Source organism: Dipodomys ordii, unplaced genomic scaffold (assembly GCF_000151885.1).
Source record: "Dipodomys ordii isolate 6190 unplaced genomic scaffold, Dord_2.0 Scaffold14, whole genome shotgun sequence".
Classification (NCBI taxonomy): Eukaryota; Metazoa; Chordata; class Mammalia; order Rodentia; family Heteromyidae; genus Dipodomys; species Dipodomys ordii.
The window spans coordinates 2984372-3002746 of record NW_012267230.1 but is presented as its reverse complement, the minus strand read 5'-3'; the positions used below and the strand labels follow the sequence as shown (position 1 = coordinate 3002746).

At 47.1% G+C, this 18375-nt stretch overlaps 1 protein-coding gene across 1 annotated transcript in view; it reads right to left on the bottom strand.

Annotated features, from left to right (window-relative positions):
• Positions 1-842: 842 nt before the first annotated feature.
• Lcmt1 (leucine carboxyl methyltransferase 1) overlaps positions 843-18375 on the bottom strand; it is a 30768-nt gene continuing 13235 nt past the window's right edge. Inside the window, exons 3-11 of the mRNA XM_013011376.1 lie at positions 18221-18342; positions 16322-16398; positions 15008-15069; positions 11522-11624; positions 9384-9504; positions 7033-7134; positions 4522-4613; positions 1936-2033; positions 843-1037 (exon numbers count right to left, since the gene is read on the bottom strand). Of these exons, the coding sequence (XP_012866830.1) occupies positions 1015-1037; positions 1936-2033; positions 4522-4613; positions 7033-7134; positions 9384-9504; positions 11522-11624; positions 15008-15069; positions 16322-16398; positions 18221-18342 (800 nt within the window). The 3' untranslated portion in view covers positions 843-1014. The remainder of the gene's footprint in view (positions 1038-1935; positions 2034-4521; positions 4614-7032; positions 7135-9383; positions 9505-11521; positions 11625-15007; positions 15070-16321; positions 16399-18220; positions 18343-18375) is intronic.

Here is an 18375-nt window from a genome sequence, read left to right as displayed (position 1 = left end):
ACCTAGGCTAAGGCTAGGTTGTCAGCAGGGCTAGGTCCTCCAGAAGGCGGAGGGGAGGCTCTGTGTTCTTAACACATTCTAGTTTCTAGAAGCTGTCTAGGTTCCCTTCCTGCATCTTCAAAGTTGCCCATGGCATGCCTCTTCTCTTCTCCAGACCTTGGTGATTGGCAGCCCACTGAGATAACCCCAGGCCTTCTTGTTTTGAGGGCTTTACCTTAATGATGTTTGTAAATTCCACTCGGGTGGCAGGGATCATGAGGCAGACCTTTTAGAGAATCATTACTCAGCCTGGCATAACCAAGATGAAGGTTGCAACTAAGCCAGCAAGTGTGGCCGTGGCTGCTGACGCAGGAGCCATAGAAGATGCCCGGCTTCCGGGCCAGGCCGTGATGCTAGGTATACAGTGCCTCAATAAAGTGAACATGGAACCCAGGTGCTGATGGCTCACACCTGTGGCTAAAATCTGGAGGATGGTGGTTCAAGACCAGCCTAGGCAGGAAAAGTCTATGAGCTTTCATCTCCAGAAAAAAAAAAAAAACAGCAAAAAGGTAGCCTGGAGGTGTGGCTCAAAGTGGTAGAGCACCAGGTAAGCAAACAGGCTGAGCAAGAGCACAAGGACCTGAGTTCAAACCCAAGTACCAGCACGCGCACACACACCCACAAAAGAATACCTACGGGAGTAAATGCCCAGATGGATTCAAAGTCCTGAGCTACACAGACTCAGGGTTAGAATAGGATTCAGGATCTTTGGCTTTAGCTGCCATGGAAGCAACCTCTGCCTCATCCTGAGGAGCCCAGAATGGCATCCAATCAACATGGACTCCACACACAGGCAATTGGCAAATGAGATTTATTTAAACAATGATATATGTCAACCAGGAACAATGGCCTTTGGAATCGAGGATGCTCAGACAGTGGGAGGAGATGAGGGGGACTCGGCCTGCCCATCCGTCAGGAAGCCTGGCTCAGATCCGGGAGGCTTCAGCTTCCAGTTCAGCACGAGCCTTCAACAGATCAACAGGTTATCTCCCTCAAACCTGAGGGGCAGAGGAGACACGATGCTGTCAGAGGCTCAGCAGAGAGCAAAGACACGCAGAGGAGAATGCGGCACCGTGGGGCCCGCTGGGCCAGCGCTTGTCACCAGCAGACCTCAGCACTGCAGCTCTGCTGAGATCCTTCAGATGAACAGAGGTGGCACAAGATATCATTTATGGCCGGGCATTGGTGGCTCACACCTATAATCCTAGCTACTCAGGAGGCTGAGATCTGAGGATCGTGGGTCAAAGCCAGCCTGGGCAGGAAAAGCCATGAAACTCTTACCTCCAATTAACCACCAGAAAACCACAAGTGGTGCTGTGGCTCAAGTGGTAGAGGGCTAGCCTTGAGCTGAACAGCTGAGGGACAGCGCCCATGCCCAGAGTTCAAGACCCAAGACTGACCAAAAAAAAAAAAAAAGGATATTGTTTATGGATAATTTTTAAAAGGACTGAGAGAGCTGGGTGCTGGTGGCTCATACCTGTAATCCTATCTTAATCCTATCTATTCAGGAGGCTGAGATCTGAGGGTCACAGTTTGAAGCCAGCCTGGGCAAGAAAGTCTGTGAGACTCTTATCTCCCAAGTAACCAACCAGCAAAAGGCTGGAAGTGGAGGTGTGGCACAAGTGGTAGAGCACCAGCCTTGAGTGAAAAAGCCAAGAAAGAGCACAAGGCCCTGAGTTCAAGCCCCTTTACTAGCACTCATACACAAAAAAAGAAAGAAAAAGAAAAAAAGAGCTCTTCTGACCTCTGTGCTACAAACTGAGACGAACAGAGCCGAGTCCCAGGGCTACACTCGTGCTCCACGAACACAGCGCTTCCCGGCATGACCCTCGCCCTCGGAGAGGGAAGGGCCCCCTGGCTGGCTCCCAGCCGCAGAGGGTGGATTGGATTGCCTACCAAGTTCCTGTCCTCCTTTGGTCCCCCAGCACAGACAGTAATGCTGCATGAGCTGCTCCAGGAGCTCCATTTCATCCAGAAATTCCAGGGACTCTATTCTGTGCCGGAAATCAGATCAGAGAAACATAACATCAGTTAAACATGGAGGTGGTTTCCATACAGACTGAGAAGGAGCAGTGTGCATGATGAAGTAGGTGACAAGAAACCAGCTATGAAACGAAATACTAATGCATGGTGTGGTTGGGTATAATTTGTGTGTGTGTGTGTGTGTGTGTGTGTGTGTGTGTGTGTGTATTGAAATCAGGCCTTGTCACTATCTCACTTAGCATTTCTGCTAACCACTGGCACTCTACCACTTGTGCCACACCTCCATTTCTGGATTTTTTTCTGATTAGCTGGAGATAAGAGTCACTGAGATTTGTCTGCCAGGCTAGCTTTGAACCATTAACTCAGCCTCCTAGGATTATAGGCGTAAACCACTGGTGCATTGACAGGAAAACAATAGGCCAAGTGTAATGATGCATAGCGATAATCTAGCACTTAGAAAGTGAAGGCAGAAGGATCCTGAGGCCAGCCTGGGCGACACAGCCAGACCATGTCTCAAAAGACCCAAAAAGGGCTGGGAATGTGGCTTAATGGTGGAGCACTTGTTTAGCATGCATGAGGTCCTGGGTTCGATTCCTCAGTACCACATAAACACAAAAACTGGCACTGTAGCTCAAGTGGCAGAGTGCTAACTTGAGCAACAGAAGCTCAGAGACAGTGCCCAGGCTCTAAATTCATGCCCCAGGACTGGCAAAAAGAAAAAAAAAAAAAAAAGATCCAAAATCCAGGTTCCAGAGGTTCACAACTGTAGTCCTAGCTACTAAAAGATCAAAGTTTGAAACCAACCTGAGCAGGAAAGTCTGGGAGACTCTTATCTCCAATTAACTACCCCAAAAAGCTGGAAGTTGGAGCTGAACTTCAAGTGGCAGAGCACTAGCCTTGAGCAAAAACCAAAATGGGGGTGGCGGGGATGGAGGGCAAGTTCAAGACCAGTATGTGGGGTATAAATAAGTTGATTTAAAAGGCACAAGTCACCCTAAGATTTACTTCCTGGTTCCTGTTTATAAACCTAGAATAAAAGAATCAGGGAACAGAACTAAAAGGACAGCAAGAAAGTGAAAATTGCCAGGCGCTGGTGGCTCACGCCTAGCTACTCAGGAGGCTGAGCTCTAAGGATCGCGGTTCAAAGTCAGCCCAGGCAGGAAAGTCTGTGAGACTCTAATCTCCAATGAACCACCAGAAAACCAGAACTGGCGCTGTGGCTCAAGTGGTAGAGTGCTTGCCTTGAGATGAAGAGCTGAGGGACAGTTCAAGCCCCACAACCAACAAAACAAAACAAGCACAAGTCTACAGTCTACATAGGAGTATCTGTGCAGGCACAGGAGAGAAAAGGTGTTTCAACTTGTTTTTGTTATTTCTTACTTTTTGAACGTGTGTTGTCAATGCAGTTTGAACTCAGGGTTCTGTGCTTGTCAGGTGGGAGCTCTACCACTTGAGCCACACCTGGAGTTCCCAACCTGACGTGCGCATGCGCCGTCTCTGCATAGTGATCCACGCTGACCTGTGTGTGACTCATGCGTCTCCTGCCTCAAGCTCCTGAGTGCTGGACCTATAGATCTGTATCACGATGCACAGGGTACACGTCATTTTAGGATGAGGAAGACATGCGTTTAAAAATGGACAGGCCACCTGCCAGGCATAGTGGTGCAAGCCTGTAATCCCTGCGGCTTCATGGAGGCAGAAGCAAGAGGATTGTGAGAGCAACGTAATAAAACCCTGTGTCAAAAAAAAAAAAAAAAAAGTATTTTTTTTCTTCCTTCTCAAAACAGAGATTATACAAGTTTTCCATAGCAGACATGGGTCTGGGAATTTCCCAGGTGTTATTGTGTCTCCTGACTAAAATAATCTACTTGTTGCATAACCTTTATCTCAGCTGATAGCTAAGGGGCTACCAATGTTTCCCTTGTTTTCAAAACAAGTCTGGATGGGCACCAGTGGCTCCCACCTGTAATCCTAGCTACTCAGGAGGCTTGAAATCGGAGGCTCTTGATTTGAAGCCATCTCAAGCATGAAAGTCTGTGAGATTATTTATTTTCGTGCCAGACCTGGGGCTTGAACTCGGAGCCTGGACGCTGTCCTTGAGATTTTTCACACAAGGCTAATGCTCTAGGATTAGTGACTAGTATCTAGCTCCACTTTTGGCTTTTTGTTGATTAACTGGAGGTAAGGGTCTCATGGACTTTCCCACCTGGGCTAGCTTTGAACTTCAATCCTCAAATCTCAGCCTCCTGGGTGGCTTGGATAAAAAGGTGTGAGCCACCTGTGTCCCGCTTCATCTGTGAGACTCTTCATCTCCAAATAACCTCCCAAGAAAGCTGGAAGTGGAGGTGTGGCTCAAGGGGTGAGCACCAGCATTGAGGGGAAAAGTTCAGGGACAGAGCCCAGGTACCGAGTTCAAGCCCTGGTACATCCACAGGAAGCTGTGCTTCACACTGGAGGACCTGGACTCAAGCCTGAGCCCGTTTGTCACACTGGCCGTACCTGTTCACCTCGGCACGCGGCAGCCTGCTGTACAGCTCCATCATGTTCAGGGCTGAGGCCGTCTCCCACCCGTTCAGCAGGAGGCGCTCTTTCTGAAAGGCAGGGAAGAGAAACACACAGCTGCACAGGCCCTGAATAGCAAGAGCTGAGACCCTAATGCCCACCAGGATGTTCCCCTCCTTCCAAAGCCCATTCTGCGCCTCTGATCTTCCTTCTTCCCATTCGCCAGATTTCTGTACTGAACACCCATTGTTACTGTGAGGGGAAAACTCACTAAAGTGTATTTAGGGAAAAACAAAGGAGGAGACTTTTCCATAAGCCACAGTTTTTTTTTGTTGTTTGTTTGTTTGTTTGCCGGGCCTGGGGCTTGAACTCTGGGCCTGGGCACTGTCCCTGGGCTCCTTTTGCTCAAGGCTAGTGCTCTACCACTTGAGCCACGGTGCTACTTCTGGTTTTCTGGTGGTTTATTGGAGATAGAGTTTCATGGTTTTTCCTGCCTGGGCTGGCTTTGAACCACAATCCTCAGATCTCTGCCTCCTGAGTAGCTAGGATTACAGGTATCAGCCACTGGGGCCCAGATTTGATTTTTTTTTTTAGTGCAGATTTAAAGAGATATCAGTGACATATCAATAACTGGCTCATGATGGATCCTCACTCCAGCACTTCATTCCTAAAAGTGTTGGGATTTTAGTATGTGCCAGTACTAAGACCTGCACTCAGGACCTTGCTCCCTTGCTTAGTGTTTTCACTCAAGCCTGGCACTCTACCCCTTGAGCCAACACCTCCACCTCTGGCTTTTTGCTGGTTAACTGGTGATAGAAGCCTCATAGACTTTTCTGCCTGGAGTGGCTTGGAACTGTGATCTTCAGATCTCAGCTTCCTGTGTAGCTAGGATTATAGGTATGAGCCACAGTACCCAGCTTATGAGCAGTGTTTTTAAAGAACCAAGGGAAGGCCTGGGAATGTGGCTTAGGGGTAGAGTGTTTGCCTAGAAAGCATGAAGCCCTGGGTTCGAATTCTCAGTACTACATAAACAGAAAAAGCCCGAAGTGGTAGAGTACTAGTCTTGAGCAAAAGAAGCTCAGGGACAGTGCCCAGGCCCTGAGTTCAAGTCCCAGAACTGGTTAAAAGAGAGAGAGAGAGAGAAAGAGAGAGAGAGAGAGAACCAAGGAAAGCTGTGGGGTTTGGGAAGCAACAGCATTACTGTGGCTTTTGCTAGTGTAAAAAAAAAACAAGAATGTGGTCATCCTAGAGGGAGAAAGTCCTTACAGGGACCACAGTTACAGCCTGAGTACACAGGTACAGTCTGGGATTTGCCTGAAATAGTCTGCAGAGGCCACCTGAAACAATATTGACAGAATGTTAGCAATTACTCAAGCTGGCTGGTGGGGTATGTATGAGTGTTGACTGCACCTAATTCTTTTCTTTTTGGGTGGGGGGGTCAGTTGTAGGGCTCGAACTCTAGGCCTGGGCACTGTCCCTGAGCTCTTCAGCTCAAGGCTAGCGCTCTACCATTTGAACCACGGTGCCACTTCCAGCCTTTTCTGTTTGTGTCATGCTGAGGAATCGAACCCAGGGCCTCATGCATGGGAGACAAGCACTCTACCACTGAGCCACCTTCCCAGCCTCTAACTGCACCTAATTCTTAAACCTTTACGTTTAAAACTTTGCATGACAAAAAAAGACTTCCTACTTGGCCTAGGTGGCTCAGACTTATAATCCTAGCTACTCAAAAGATGGAGATCTGAGGACCAAGGTTTGAAGCCAACCCTGGCAGGAAAGTCCATGAAACTTATATCTCCAATTAATCAACAAAAAGCCAGAAGTAGAGGTATGACTCAAGGGGTCGAGCACCAGCCTTGAGTGAAAAACCTAAGGGAGAGGGCCCAGGTCCTAAGTTCAAGCCCTAGCACTGGAATTGCATATTAACAATTAGATTTACAGGGCTAGAATATAGCAAGTACAACATCCTGGGTTCAGTCCCCAGCACCAAAAAGAGAAGACCCTCCCCCCCCAAAAAAAAATTAAAAAATTGATTTGCCCACAGGCACTGGTGGCTGATGCCTGTAATCTTGGCTAAAATTGGAGGCTGGGATCTGAGGATCACAGTTTGAAGCCAGCCTGGGCAGGAAAATCCCTAGGACTGTGATCTTCAACTAACCAGCAAAAAAGCCAGAAGTGGAGCTGTGGCTCAAGTGGTAGAGTGCTAGTCTTGAGCAAAAAAAAAAAAAAAAAAAAGCTCAAGAACAGCATCCAGACCCTCAAAACTGATACAAAATAATAATGGTAATAATAATAATGATAGATTTGTATGATGGGGTGCAGGGAATGTAGATGTGTTTTTCCTTGGCGGAAGAGGTGTGTCTGGACTTTGGCTTTTTAGCCTGGGGAGCCCCAGCTGCTGGGGCTGGCAGGGCTTCAGGGCCTCTCATATCACATCACCTGCCAGGGAGCAAGCCCGGTCCGAGCTGGCCACGGTACACGTGGACGTCCCGATCCCCACTCTCTGACCTGAGACTCTAATGACTTGCAGGTTTCCACTCCTGCCAGGTCGCACTGCCGTCTCCGGAGGTTTTCAATCATGATCTGCCCAAACCGATCATCCATGTTCACCTGGGGGAGGAGACGCCACGTCAGACATCCCTGCGCGTGTCTGTTTCTTAAATACACAAACTACACTACCACTTGAATCCCTTGCTACTCAGGAAGCTGAGGTCTGAGGATCACGGTATGGCATGAGCCTGAACAGGAAAGTCTGTGAGAATTATTATTTTTTTTTTTTGGTCACTTGTGGGGCTTGAACTCTGAGCCTGGATGCTGTTCAGCTCAAGGTTAGCACTATACCACTTGAGCCAGAGTCTCACTTCTGGTTTTCTGGTGGTTTATCGCAGATAAGAGTCTTACAGACTTTCCTGCTCGGGCTGGCTTTGAACCGTGATCCTTAGATCTCAACCTCCTGAGTAGCTAGGATTACAGGTGTAAGCCACTGGCACCCAGTATCCAGGAGATTCTTATTTCCAATTTAACAGCAAAAAGCCAGAAGTAGAGCTGTGGCTCAAGTAGTAGAGTACTAGCCTTGAGTGAAAAAGCTCAGGGACAGCACCCAGGCCCTGAGTTCAAACACCAACACTACCACAAAACCAAACCAAAACAACAAACAACAACAAAAAAAAACCTAAAACAAAAAACCTCATAGAACAGTGCCCAGCACAGAGTAGACAAAAATCTAATAAGCATTCTCATTCTAAACTACTGAGAAAGAACAGAAGGCAGTAAGGGGTGTGGGAACACATGATGTGAGGTTTCTGATGAATCTGGCTGGCTAGAAAACTACTGATAAGTTCAGTGACTCCTGGACCAGTGGGGGGTGGGGTGGGAGGCAGAGCAGGTGAGGGGCAGCTGTGGGCTGCACGCTGCACACTGGCTGGCTCCCAGGCCAGTTCTGAAGTGAAGGCCTGGCACTCACATACAAGGCTGGACACATGCTTGAATGCAGAGCATGCTGGAACTGTGTGGGAGAGGGGTCCTATTCCCCAGGGCTGCACGCCGAATGCATGGATGGGTGGTCAGATGCATTCACATCTCAAGAGAAGGCAGAGGCCAGCACTGCTGGCATTGTTTTCCCAGTATGAAGGATGACAGTCAGAGTAAGGCTCCCATAAAAAGGAGGAGGAAAGCTGGGTGCCAGTGGCTCACATCTATAATCCTAGCTACTCAGGCTGAGATCTGAGGATCACAGTTTGAAGTCAGCCTGGGCATAAAAAGGCTGTGAGACTCTTAGCTCCAATTAACCACAAAAAGGGCTGGGAAGGTGGCTCAGTGGTAGAGTGCTTGCCTCCCATGCATGAGGCCCTGGGTTCAATTCCTCAGCACCACAAACAGAAAAAGGCCCGAAGTGGTGCTGTGGCTCAAGTGGTAGAGTGCTAGCCTTGAGCTGAAGATCTGGGAGACAGTGGCCAGGCTCAGAGTTCAAGCCCCACAACCGACAAAAAAAAAATCCCACAAAAAATCAGAAAGAGAGCTATGGCTCAAGCACTAGGCTTGGACACAAAAGTCCAGGAACAGCACCCAGGCTCAGAGTTCAAGCCCCAGAACCAGCGAAAAAGAAAGACAGCAAGAGAGAGAGAGATGAAAGAGAGAGAGAGAGAGATGAGAGAGAAGAATGAGAGGAGACAGGAGAGAGGCGAAAGAAAGAGGAGAGAGAGAGAGAAAAGCCAGGAGCCTAGGCCTGGACTGAAGCTGGGCAGGAAAAGATCCCAGTGTGTGCCTGTAAATCTATTTATAATGACATGGCATGGGCCAAGTCTCTTTATTGCTCTTACCTGTACTGAAATAAAAGAAAATTTTCAAAAATAAAATCAGGGGCTGTGAATGTGGCTTAGTGATAGAGTGCTTGCCTAGTATGCATGAAGCCCTGGGTTTGATTCCTAAGTACCACATACACAGAAAAAGCCAGAAGTGGTACTGTGGCTCACGTAGTAGAGCGCTAGCCTTGAGCACAGAGAAGCTCAGGGACAGTGTCCAAGCCCTGAATTCAAAAAAATAATAATAAAATAAAATAAATAGGGGCCAGGTGCTAGAGGCTCATGCTTGCAATCCTAGCTACTCAGGAAGCTGAAATATGAGGATCACAGTTCAAAGCCAGCCTAGGCAGGAAAGTCCATGAGACTCTTATCTCTAATTAACCACCCCAAAACCAGAAATGGAGCTGTGGCTCAAAGTGGTAGAGCACTAGCCTTGAGCAAAAAGAGCTCAGGGATAGTCCCCAAGCTCTGAGTTCAAGCCCTACAACCGACAATAATAAAGAGAGAGAGCCACCTGGGACCCCTGGGCAGACTCCATCTCTCCTGTGTTCCTCTTACCTGTTCATAGTTTATGAACATGGCCGTCTCAAAAGTATTAGCTGCCCACTTGATGAGGTTTGCTGACTGCTCAGGGGTCATGTAAACCAGCACACATTCAGTTATCAGGAGTGTTGGCAATCTTAAGAAAACAGACAAACAAAAGGAGTATAAATGTGTTTTCACCAAGTCAGGACCCTCTACTTACACACAGGTTGCGTTTATTTTTTGGTAGGTTGTATTGCAAGAAAACCCAGAAAGACTCAGCCAGCACAGCACCAACCCACAGGTGTGATCCAAGGGCAAAGCCCTTGCAGCCCTACGTTCAGAACTGAGAAGAGGTGAGCAATGTGCCAGCACACTCATGAGGATGAGGTCCCGCCCCCCCCCATGCGCCTGGCCAATAGGGCAGGAGCAAATATGAGATAAGTGGGAGTTCAGAAATCGCTCACGCACTTGCCCTTGTTCTCTTGCTGCCCTCAGAAACCTGAAACCCTGGGGGCTGGGAAGGTGGCTAAGTGGTAGAGCACTTGCCTTGCATGCCTGAGGCCCTGGGTTCGATTCCCCAGCACCACATAAGCAAAAAGAAAAAAGCCGGAAGTGGCGCTGTGGCTCAAGTGGTAGAGCGCTAGCCTTGAGCTGAAGAGCTGAGGGACAGCGCCCAGGCCCAGAGTTCAGGCCTCACGACCGGACCCAAAAAAAAAAAAAAAAGAAACCTGAAACCCTAAGTGAATGAAGTCAAGCAGCCTGGCAGAGGAAGAGAATGAGGAATCCCAGCTGCATATCTTCGGCTCCCTGTCCACTGTCCACAGCCATGACTCCCTCCCCCAACGGCATGCCCCCAGATATTCCTGGCCCCCAGAAGAAGAACCACTCAGCTTAACCCCATGCCAAATGCTAAGTCACGGAATCTGGAGCAACTGTATTATGAGTTGTTTCAAACCATGGCATTTGGGAGTGAGTGTTCAGTGGTGATTGGTTCAGAGGAAATATGGGTGTTTATTTAACAGGACCCAATTCTTCCTATATAAGCTTTCACCATAAACAGTAGGGGGTGGAGGGTGGGGGTGGCTTGGTGTAGAACACTTGCCTAGCATCTGCCAGGCCTTGGGTTCCATCCCCAGCACAGACTGCAAGAAACAGATATGCCAGACACAGAGCCATTGACAAACTGAGAAGTAGGAAAAGCACAATTGGTTGGCCCTGTTGCTTCTGGCAACACATAAGTTTAGGAAATGAATGGCAGAGGAGGGACACTAGATATAAAACCCAGAGGAAAGAGCTTCAAAGACCCACCCTCAATGACCTGAAGACCTCCCGCTAGGCTCCACCTCTTAAAGGCTCCACCATGTCCCAACCTTTAACAGAAGACCAACCTTTAACACATGGGCCATAGCATGGATCCAAACCATAGCAATGACCCTGCTTCTGAGCACTCACTGAGACAAAGACTCAGAAAATAAAGCTGGAGCGATGGCACTGGATCAATTAGAGCCAGTTCTAACATGGGACCGGTGGACTGGCCTGCAAGTCCTAGCAAGGGTAACCCAGAGGATGATTCTAAGGTGAACAGGTAAAGAGCACAAAGATCACCATCACATTGATGAACAGATTACAGACATGCTTTTTCACACCTTCTAAGATGCTAATTCTTTCCTTATATGTTGTAATGATGTTTCTGTCCATATGATTATCTTCTTTCAAACTTTGCTCATATTGGGCACCAATCAGTATTTTTTAAAACCAAAAGGTATCCAGGTCCTGTAATCCTAGGTATTCAGGCTGAAAGTCCTTGAGACTCTTTATCACCAATAAACCACCAACAAGCCAGATGTGGAGCTGTGTCCCAAGTGATAGAGTGCTAGCCTTGAGAGAAAAAACTAAGGGACAGTGCTCTGGCTCTGAGTTCAAGCCCCAGGACCAGTATAAAATAATAACAATAAAATAATAATAATAATAATACCGGTGATTCTGATATGGCAGCAGGCTTAAGAAACAGCAAGGTCTACAAATGTTAGAAAATCACTCTGAGGAGCCAAGACATGAGCAACTTTTATACTAAATGAGGGAGTTGGGATGAGGCTGAGGCTCTGGCCAGTCACATCTCACTGCTAGCAGCAACTCACAGATGCATAAGAGGTTTAAAAAAAAGATCTCACTGTGTATTCATGTTACATTTCTTTAGTTTCTCTTCTAGCTCTGATAGGTCCCGGAGATCAGCTCCAATAATGGCATATCTCTTTGAATCCAGCATGTGCCCATCTGCAAGTGCAAGAAAAGACGATCATTTTAGCAGAAATCTTTCAGGAAAAAGACCACAGTGTGAAGGCAAATGGCTTTCTCAAATTAAAGCAATGGTCTTAGCCAGGCACCAGTGGCTCATGCCTATAATCCTAGCAACTAGGATGCTGGGCTCTCAGGATTGTACTACAAAGCCAGCCCAGAAGGAAAGCCCCTGAGACTCTATCTCCAATTAAGCACCAAAAATCCTTCAGAAGTAGAGCTGTGGCTCAAGTGCTCAAGTGCTAAAGAGCTAGCCTTGAGCACAAAAGCTCGGGGACAGTGCCCAAGCCTGACTTCAAGCCACCATCTATATCTATCTATATCTATATACACACATATAACACAAAACATCGGTTTCTGTAGTCAAAAGTTTTGTACATATTTTGGAATCTGAAGACTATGTAAATCATTTGTTACTTAAAAGTCTGTGAAAACAAATTTCTTTGGAGGAAAAAGTATGCATTTGTAAGTGTTCTGTGGGTACAATTATTTTTTATTGTATTGGTGTAATTGTTTTTCAGTGTTTATTGCAATATGAAATTCAGTAAAACATCCATATTCCATAATTACTATTAAAAACACCACCACACACACACATACCAAAAAAAAACATGATCACCGTTAAAAAAAAAAAAAAAAGTCAGGTAATGTCCAGGCACCAGTGGCTTACGCCTGTAATCCTGGCTACCTAGGAGGCTGAGACCTGAGGATCAAGGATAGAAGCCAGACTGGACAGGAAAGTCCAATTAACAATTAACAAGCAAAAATCTCAAGTGCCAGCCTTGAGCAAAAAAGCTCAGGACAGCACTGAGGCCCTGAGTTCAAGCCCCTGTACTGGCACAAAAATAAAAAAAGACTGCTGACCAGGACTGAATCTCATCACTCCTGTTCCTTGCATCTCCAATGACAAGTAGTCTTAAAGATTACAAAGCGTTCTTTTCGGACCATAGATTTTCCCAGGACACTTTACTCAACAGTAATAAGCTGCCTCAGGTGGACCATACAAAAGATTAATTTGCCCTTCTGTCCACCTCTTGGATCATTTCTGAGATCTACGCACAAAGCACTGAATCAACTTGGGGAATACAATGAACTGGAGCACACAGTCCCTGAGCAGGGTATGGTGCTGCATGTCTGCAATCCCGACGCTCAGGAGGCTGAGGCAGGAGGATCTTGAGTTTGGCTATAGATGGCTTAGGCTATAAAGACTCTGTCTCAACAATGAGAAAAAGAAAAGAAAATACATGGCTCCTGCCCTCATGGGGGTTTATAGCCCCATGATGTAGAAATGTGACAGGAAGAGTGTGTCATAAGGCCCAGGGGACAGGAGGCCATCTGTAGTCCAAGGAGGTGGTTAGTGGCTGAGCTGAGAGGCAGGCAGTAAGGAGGCATCCATCCAGCAGAGAGGAGAGAGGAGAGAGGAGAGACCCAGGGAACAGTGCTGAGGGAGAGCACGTGTGTGCATTCTGCACATGAGGACAGCAGGAGATCTGTGTGGCTGGCCCCCATCTACAGTGGCTGAAGCTACGTTCAGGAGGCCTGGCAGGATATAGGCCACATTTGGTAGAATGTCTGAAGCAGGGAGGTAACAGCATTTGGTTTCCTTTCTAAAAAAAAACCCTCATTCTAGCCGGGTGCTGGTGGCTCATGCCTGCAATTCTAGCTACCTAGGAGAAGGAGATTTGAGGATCTTCGTTTCAAGACAGCCCAGGCAGAAAAGTCTGAGAAAAGTCTGTGTAATGAACCACCAAAAAGCTGGAAATGGAGGGGTAGTGAAAGAGGTAGAGCATTAACCTTGAGCAAAGGAGCTTAGAGACAGTACCCAGGCCCCAAGTTCAAATCCATGACCAACCCCCCCACCCCCGCCAAAAAAAAATCTGCAATTGAAAAAGAAGTTTCCAAGGAACCTTTATCAAAGACCTTCTATAGATATTAAAAACTGTTCCTATAAGCCAGGTGCTGGTGGCTCATGCCTTGGGTGCTAGCCTTGAGCACAAAGAGGCTCAGGGACAGTGCTCAGGCCCTAAGTTTAAACCCCACAAACAAACAAACAAACAAACAAACAAACGTGTTCCTATAAAAGGAAAAAGAAGTAATACAATCAAACAGATGAACAAAGTAAACAAAATAAAAATGTGCACTGGAGTCCCAAAGGCCAAAAACTGCCAAGGACAGATGACATGTCCTTGGTGCTCAAAGTTCATATAAATTGTTCAGATAACAGGACAGCATTTCAGCCCATTAGACCAGTGTTCAGTGTGCAAGCCCAGGACAGACGCAGGAGAGTTACTGAGAACATAAATGCAAAGGAATCTCAAAAGCAATTTGACTGGTGCTATAAAAATTCAGAAGACACCAATTCTTTGAACGAGCAATTCCTGAAAATATGCATATACACATATTTTTATGCAATATCGTTTGACAGAAAATCACAAAAAGGCAACAACCTAAATGGCCATTTGTAGGAAACATTAAATATAATGAATTTTCCAAGAAAAGAAGCACTATAAAGCCATTAGCAAGAATGAGGGGCTCTATATACTCTGACATGAAAGATGGTTGTGGTTATTCAGGACATGGAAGGACCAAGTTACCAAAACTGTGCATGAATTATTCACTGTTTATAAAAAATTACATACAAGAATTCTGGGTGCTGGGGGCTCACACAGGTTATCCTAGCTACTCAGGAGGCTGAGATTGGAGGATTGAAGTCTAAAGCCAGCCCAGGCAGAAAATTCAATGAGATTCTTATCTCCAATTAACCACCAGAAAACTAGAAGTGGTACTGTGGCTCAAGTGGTAGAGCATTCACCTGGAGCTGAAGAGCTGAAGGACAGCATCCAGTTCAAGCCCCACGACTGACAAAAACAAAAACAAAAAACAAACACAAACAAACAAACAACACCTTCATGCACTGGGTGCTGGTGGCTCACACTATAATCCTAGAGGAATACAATCCTTTAGTATATATGTCAGAGTATATAGATCCTCTCATTCCTGCTAATGGCTTTACAATACTATAATCCTAGAGGCTATATTATATTGTACTATAATTCTAGAGGATGTGAGAATTGCAGTTCAAAGCCAACCCAGGCAGGAAAGTCTGTGAGACACATCTCCAATGAACCCCCAGAAAACCAAAAGTGAAACTGTGGCTCAAAATGGTAGAGTGCTAAGCCTTAAGCAAAAAAAGCAACCCGGCCCTGAGTTGAAACCCCATGACCTACCCAAAAAAAAAAAAAAATCTCCTTCATGGTAAGCATGATATGAATGTAGACGAATTCACGGTGTCATAGTGCACACCATCTTTTAAAACAAAATGAAGAGCATGACCCCATGCTCGTTGGGTAGGAGATACTTGCCCAGCTGCAGAGTGGCCTCCGAATTAAGGTCTACAATGGGTGTGGACAGGAGAGGCTTGTTTCTAAGGGCGACAGAAAAGAAGGAATGTCAGTTACCCATCAGTGTACTCTCCAGTGTATGGGTGGCCCAGATGCAGGCGCCGACTACCCACACGGTAATGTTGGGGGCTCAGGGACCTTTATGCTTTAAGATCAGAACTTATATGGGTTCTAGATTTTTCTCAGATTTGAAACTGCTTACAGATATCTTAGTAGTTAAGCAGCCCTAATCTGACATGACAGTCAAAGAGCTTCAGAGACTAGGGCATCTAGGATTTCATGTTTTGAGATTTAGGGACGTTCTACCATTATCTATTGCTACTGTTCTAAGCCAGGAGCCATTCCCAAAGACCTTCCCCTCAGAGAGAAAGAATCCAGTACACAGGACTTGGAGTAGATCAGCTGAGTGGGTCAGCACTGGGCTCCAAATCACACACTGATCATGAAATAACTCAGCTTCAAGAGAGTCAGTAAGACTCTTCCAAACATGAAATGGCGTGGAGGCATCTCTACTTTCTGGTTTACACTCCACCAAAAATTAGGAGACTGCTGTTCTTTACCATAGATAAACACAAGAATTGGACTCTGAAAAGTGTAGTAGCTAGGGGCTGGTGGCTCATGCTTGTCATCCTAATTACTTAGGAGGGCCAAGATCTGTGAATCACAGTTCGAAGGTAGGCTGGGCAGGAAAAGCTGGAAGTGGAGCTATAGCTCAAGTGGTAGAGTGCTAGCCTTGAGCAAAAAAATCTAAGAGACAGTATCTAAGCCCTGAGTTCAAGCCCCAGTACTGGCAGCCCCCCCCCCAAAAAAAAGCCAGGTGCAGGTGGCTCACACCTGTAATCCTAGCTACTCAGGAGGCTGAGATCTGAGGATTGCAGTTCAAAGCCGGCCTGGGCAGGAAAGTCTATGAAACTCTTATCTCCAATTAACCACCAGAAAACCAGAAGTGGTGCTGTGGCTCAAGTAGTAGAGTGCTAGCCCTGGGCTGAAGAGCTCAGGGATGGTGCCCAGGCCCAGAGTTCAAGCCCCATGCAAAGAAAATAAAAATAAATAAATAAGAATAAATGACATGCATGCACAAGACAGTAAAGGGAAGCTACGCTGTGCTCTGAAAGCGGCATGAACAAGCTGGACGAGAGGCCTGCGGCACCAAAGAAAGTGGAAAGGGGGTTGGGGACAGCACACCCAAAAATGAGGTCTCTAGCATCTGCCCTGCCAGGCGCAGAGCCGGCTCCCAGGCCCCCAGGATCCCGCTTCCCGCACAGCTGGACTTACTTAATGTTGTGCAGCTTTCTGGTGACGATCACTGGAAAGTCGACTTCAAAATATTTGCTTGGGAGAAGCTCTTCATCCTGGGGAAATACCCAAAATCATTTCTGCAGTTTCTGTACTCACATATTCATGGATCATCACCACACTCCCCACCCCCACCCCCATGTAGCAAACACTTAGAGCTAAAGAATAATTCATACAGAATAGAGGAATGGTGTGCAGGAGGGGAGGGGAGCCAGATGCCGGTGGCTCACGCCTGTCATCCTAGCTACTCAGGAGGCTGAGATCTGAGGGTGGTGGTTCAAAGACAGCCCAGGCAGAAAAGTCCCTGTGAGACTCTTATCTCCCATTAACCACTCAAAAACTGTAAGGGCAGCTGTGGCTCAAGTGGTAGACTAGCACTAGCTTTGAGCACCAAGAGGCTGAGGGACAGAGCCCAGGCCCTGAGTTCAAGCCCCACAATGGACAAAAAAGAGAGAAAAAAAAAAAAAGATGGGGAAATCCATGTGAGTTCTGACCAACAGTTTTTGGATGAAACAATAAAGTAGTTACCATAGTAACATGAGCTAGTGGCTCATGCTTAAAATCCTAGCTACTCAGGAGGCTGAGATCTGAGGATCTAGGTTTGAAGCCAGCCCAGGCAGGAGAGTCTGTGAGGCTCTTATTTCTACTAAAAAGCTGGAAATGGTGCTGTGACTCAAGTGGTAGAACACTAGCTCTGAGCACAAAAGCTCAGGGGCAGTGTCTAAGCCCTGAGTTCAAGCCCACACACACACGCACACACACACACACACACACACACACACACACACACACACACACACAAAGAAGAGGTCTTAGGCCTTACACAGTATCCACTAGTTCCTTATACCACAATTCTGGACGCTTCCTTACAAACACAAACAGGTCCACAGACAAGGGGATGTCACCAAAGAGAACTCCTTGAACAGCCACTGGGGTCATGTACAAAGATGGAGAGGGATTTAGCACTGGATGAGCTGATTCTAAACTGTGTCCCCCATGCCAGCCTCATTTCCTCCGTCTGTGAAGACCCCACTCACACAGCGCTCAGACATAGTCATGAGATCCCTTAGGTAGAAGGTTCTCATGCGTGTTGGTTATCTCATCCTAAAAGAATGCAGAGGCAAGCACTGAACACAGAGTCCACATGGAGGCCAATGGTTTCTCATGTAGGAGAAAGGCCAACTGTTCTGATGACCAAGAGCTTATCAGGTGGGCTGATTAGTGATGCAATAGCTAAGCAGGTCAGGTTGCAGCCACCCGCTCTCATTGATCTCAATCTGCACCTGCCAGGCATCTGGGGAAAGTAAGCCACGCTTCTATTCCTGCCACATGATCAGCCTCACAGAGGAATCTGCACAGACCTACAATAAAATGGCAATGCAACCAGGAGAGCAGGGGAATGGGGAGTGGGTGAAGGGGGACGGGGGAGGGAAGGAGGCCAGAGGGAGAGGGGGAGCAAGGTCTAGGGAGGCGAGGACAGGGGCAAGAGACAGGCTACCATTTCGTTTGTTGTCATGTCATGTGTTTTTCAATTCTGCATCAGGGCGATTTTTGTTTTGTTTTGTTTTTCTCTGTCTCTGGGCTTGAACTCAAGGCCTAGGCTCTATCCCTGAGCTTTTTTTTTTTTTTTTTTGCTGAAGGCTGGTGTTTGACCACTTTGAGCCACAGCTCCACGTGTGGTTTTTCTGGTGGCTCGTTGGAGATGAGAGTCTCACAGATTTTCCTGCCTGAGGTTGGCTTTGATCTGGGATTTTCAGCTCTTGGCCCTCCTGAGTAGCTGGGATGACAGGCGTGAGCCACCAGCGCAAGGCTTCAAGTAAAGATCTCTGCCAGTCCCAGGGGGAATGAATGACGAGGAGAATGAGGATGATGATGTACCTTCAGTTTCCAGAAAGTGGTGTCCATTCCAGCCCCAAGGTTGAGAATCTGACAGTGGCATTCTGTTTTCCGGAGAAAAGCCTTTATGAGCTGACTGACGCCATGGACGCGAGCGTAATAGCCTGTGGGAGAGTCAGAGAAACAAGCTAGCACTG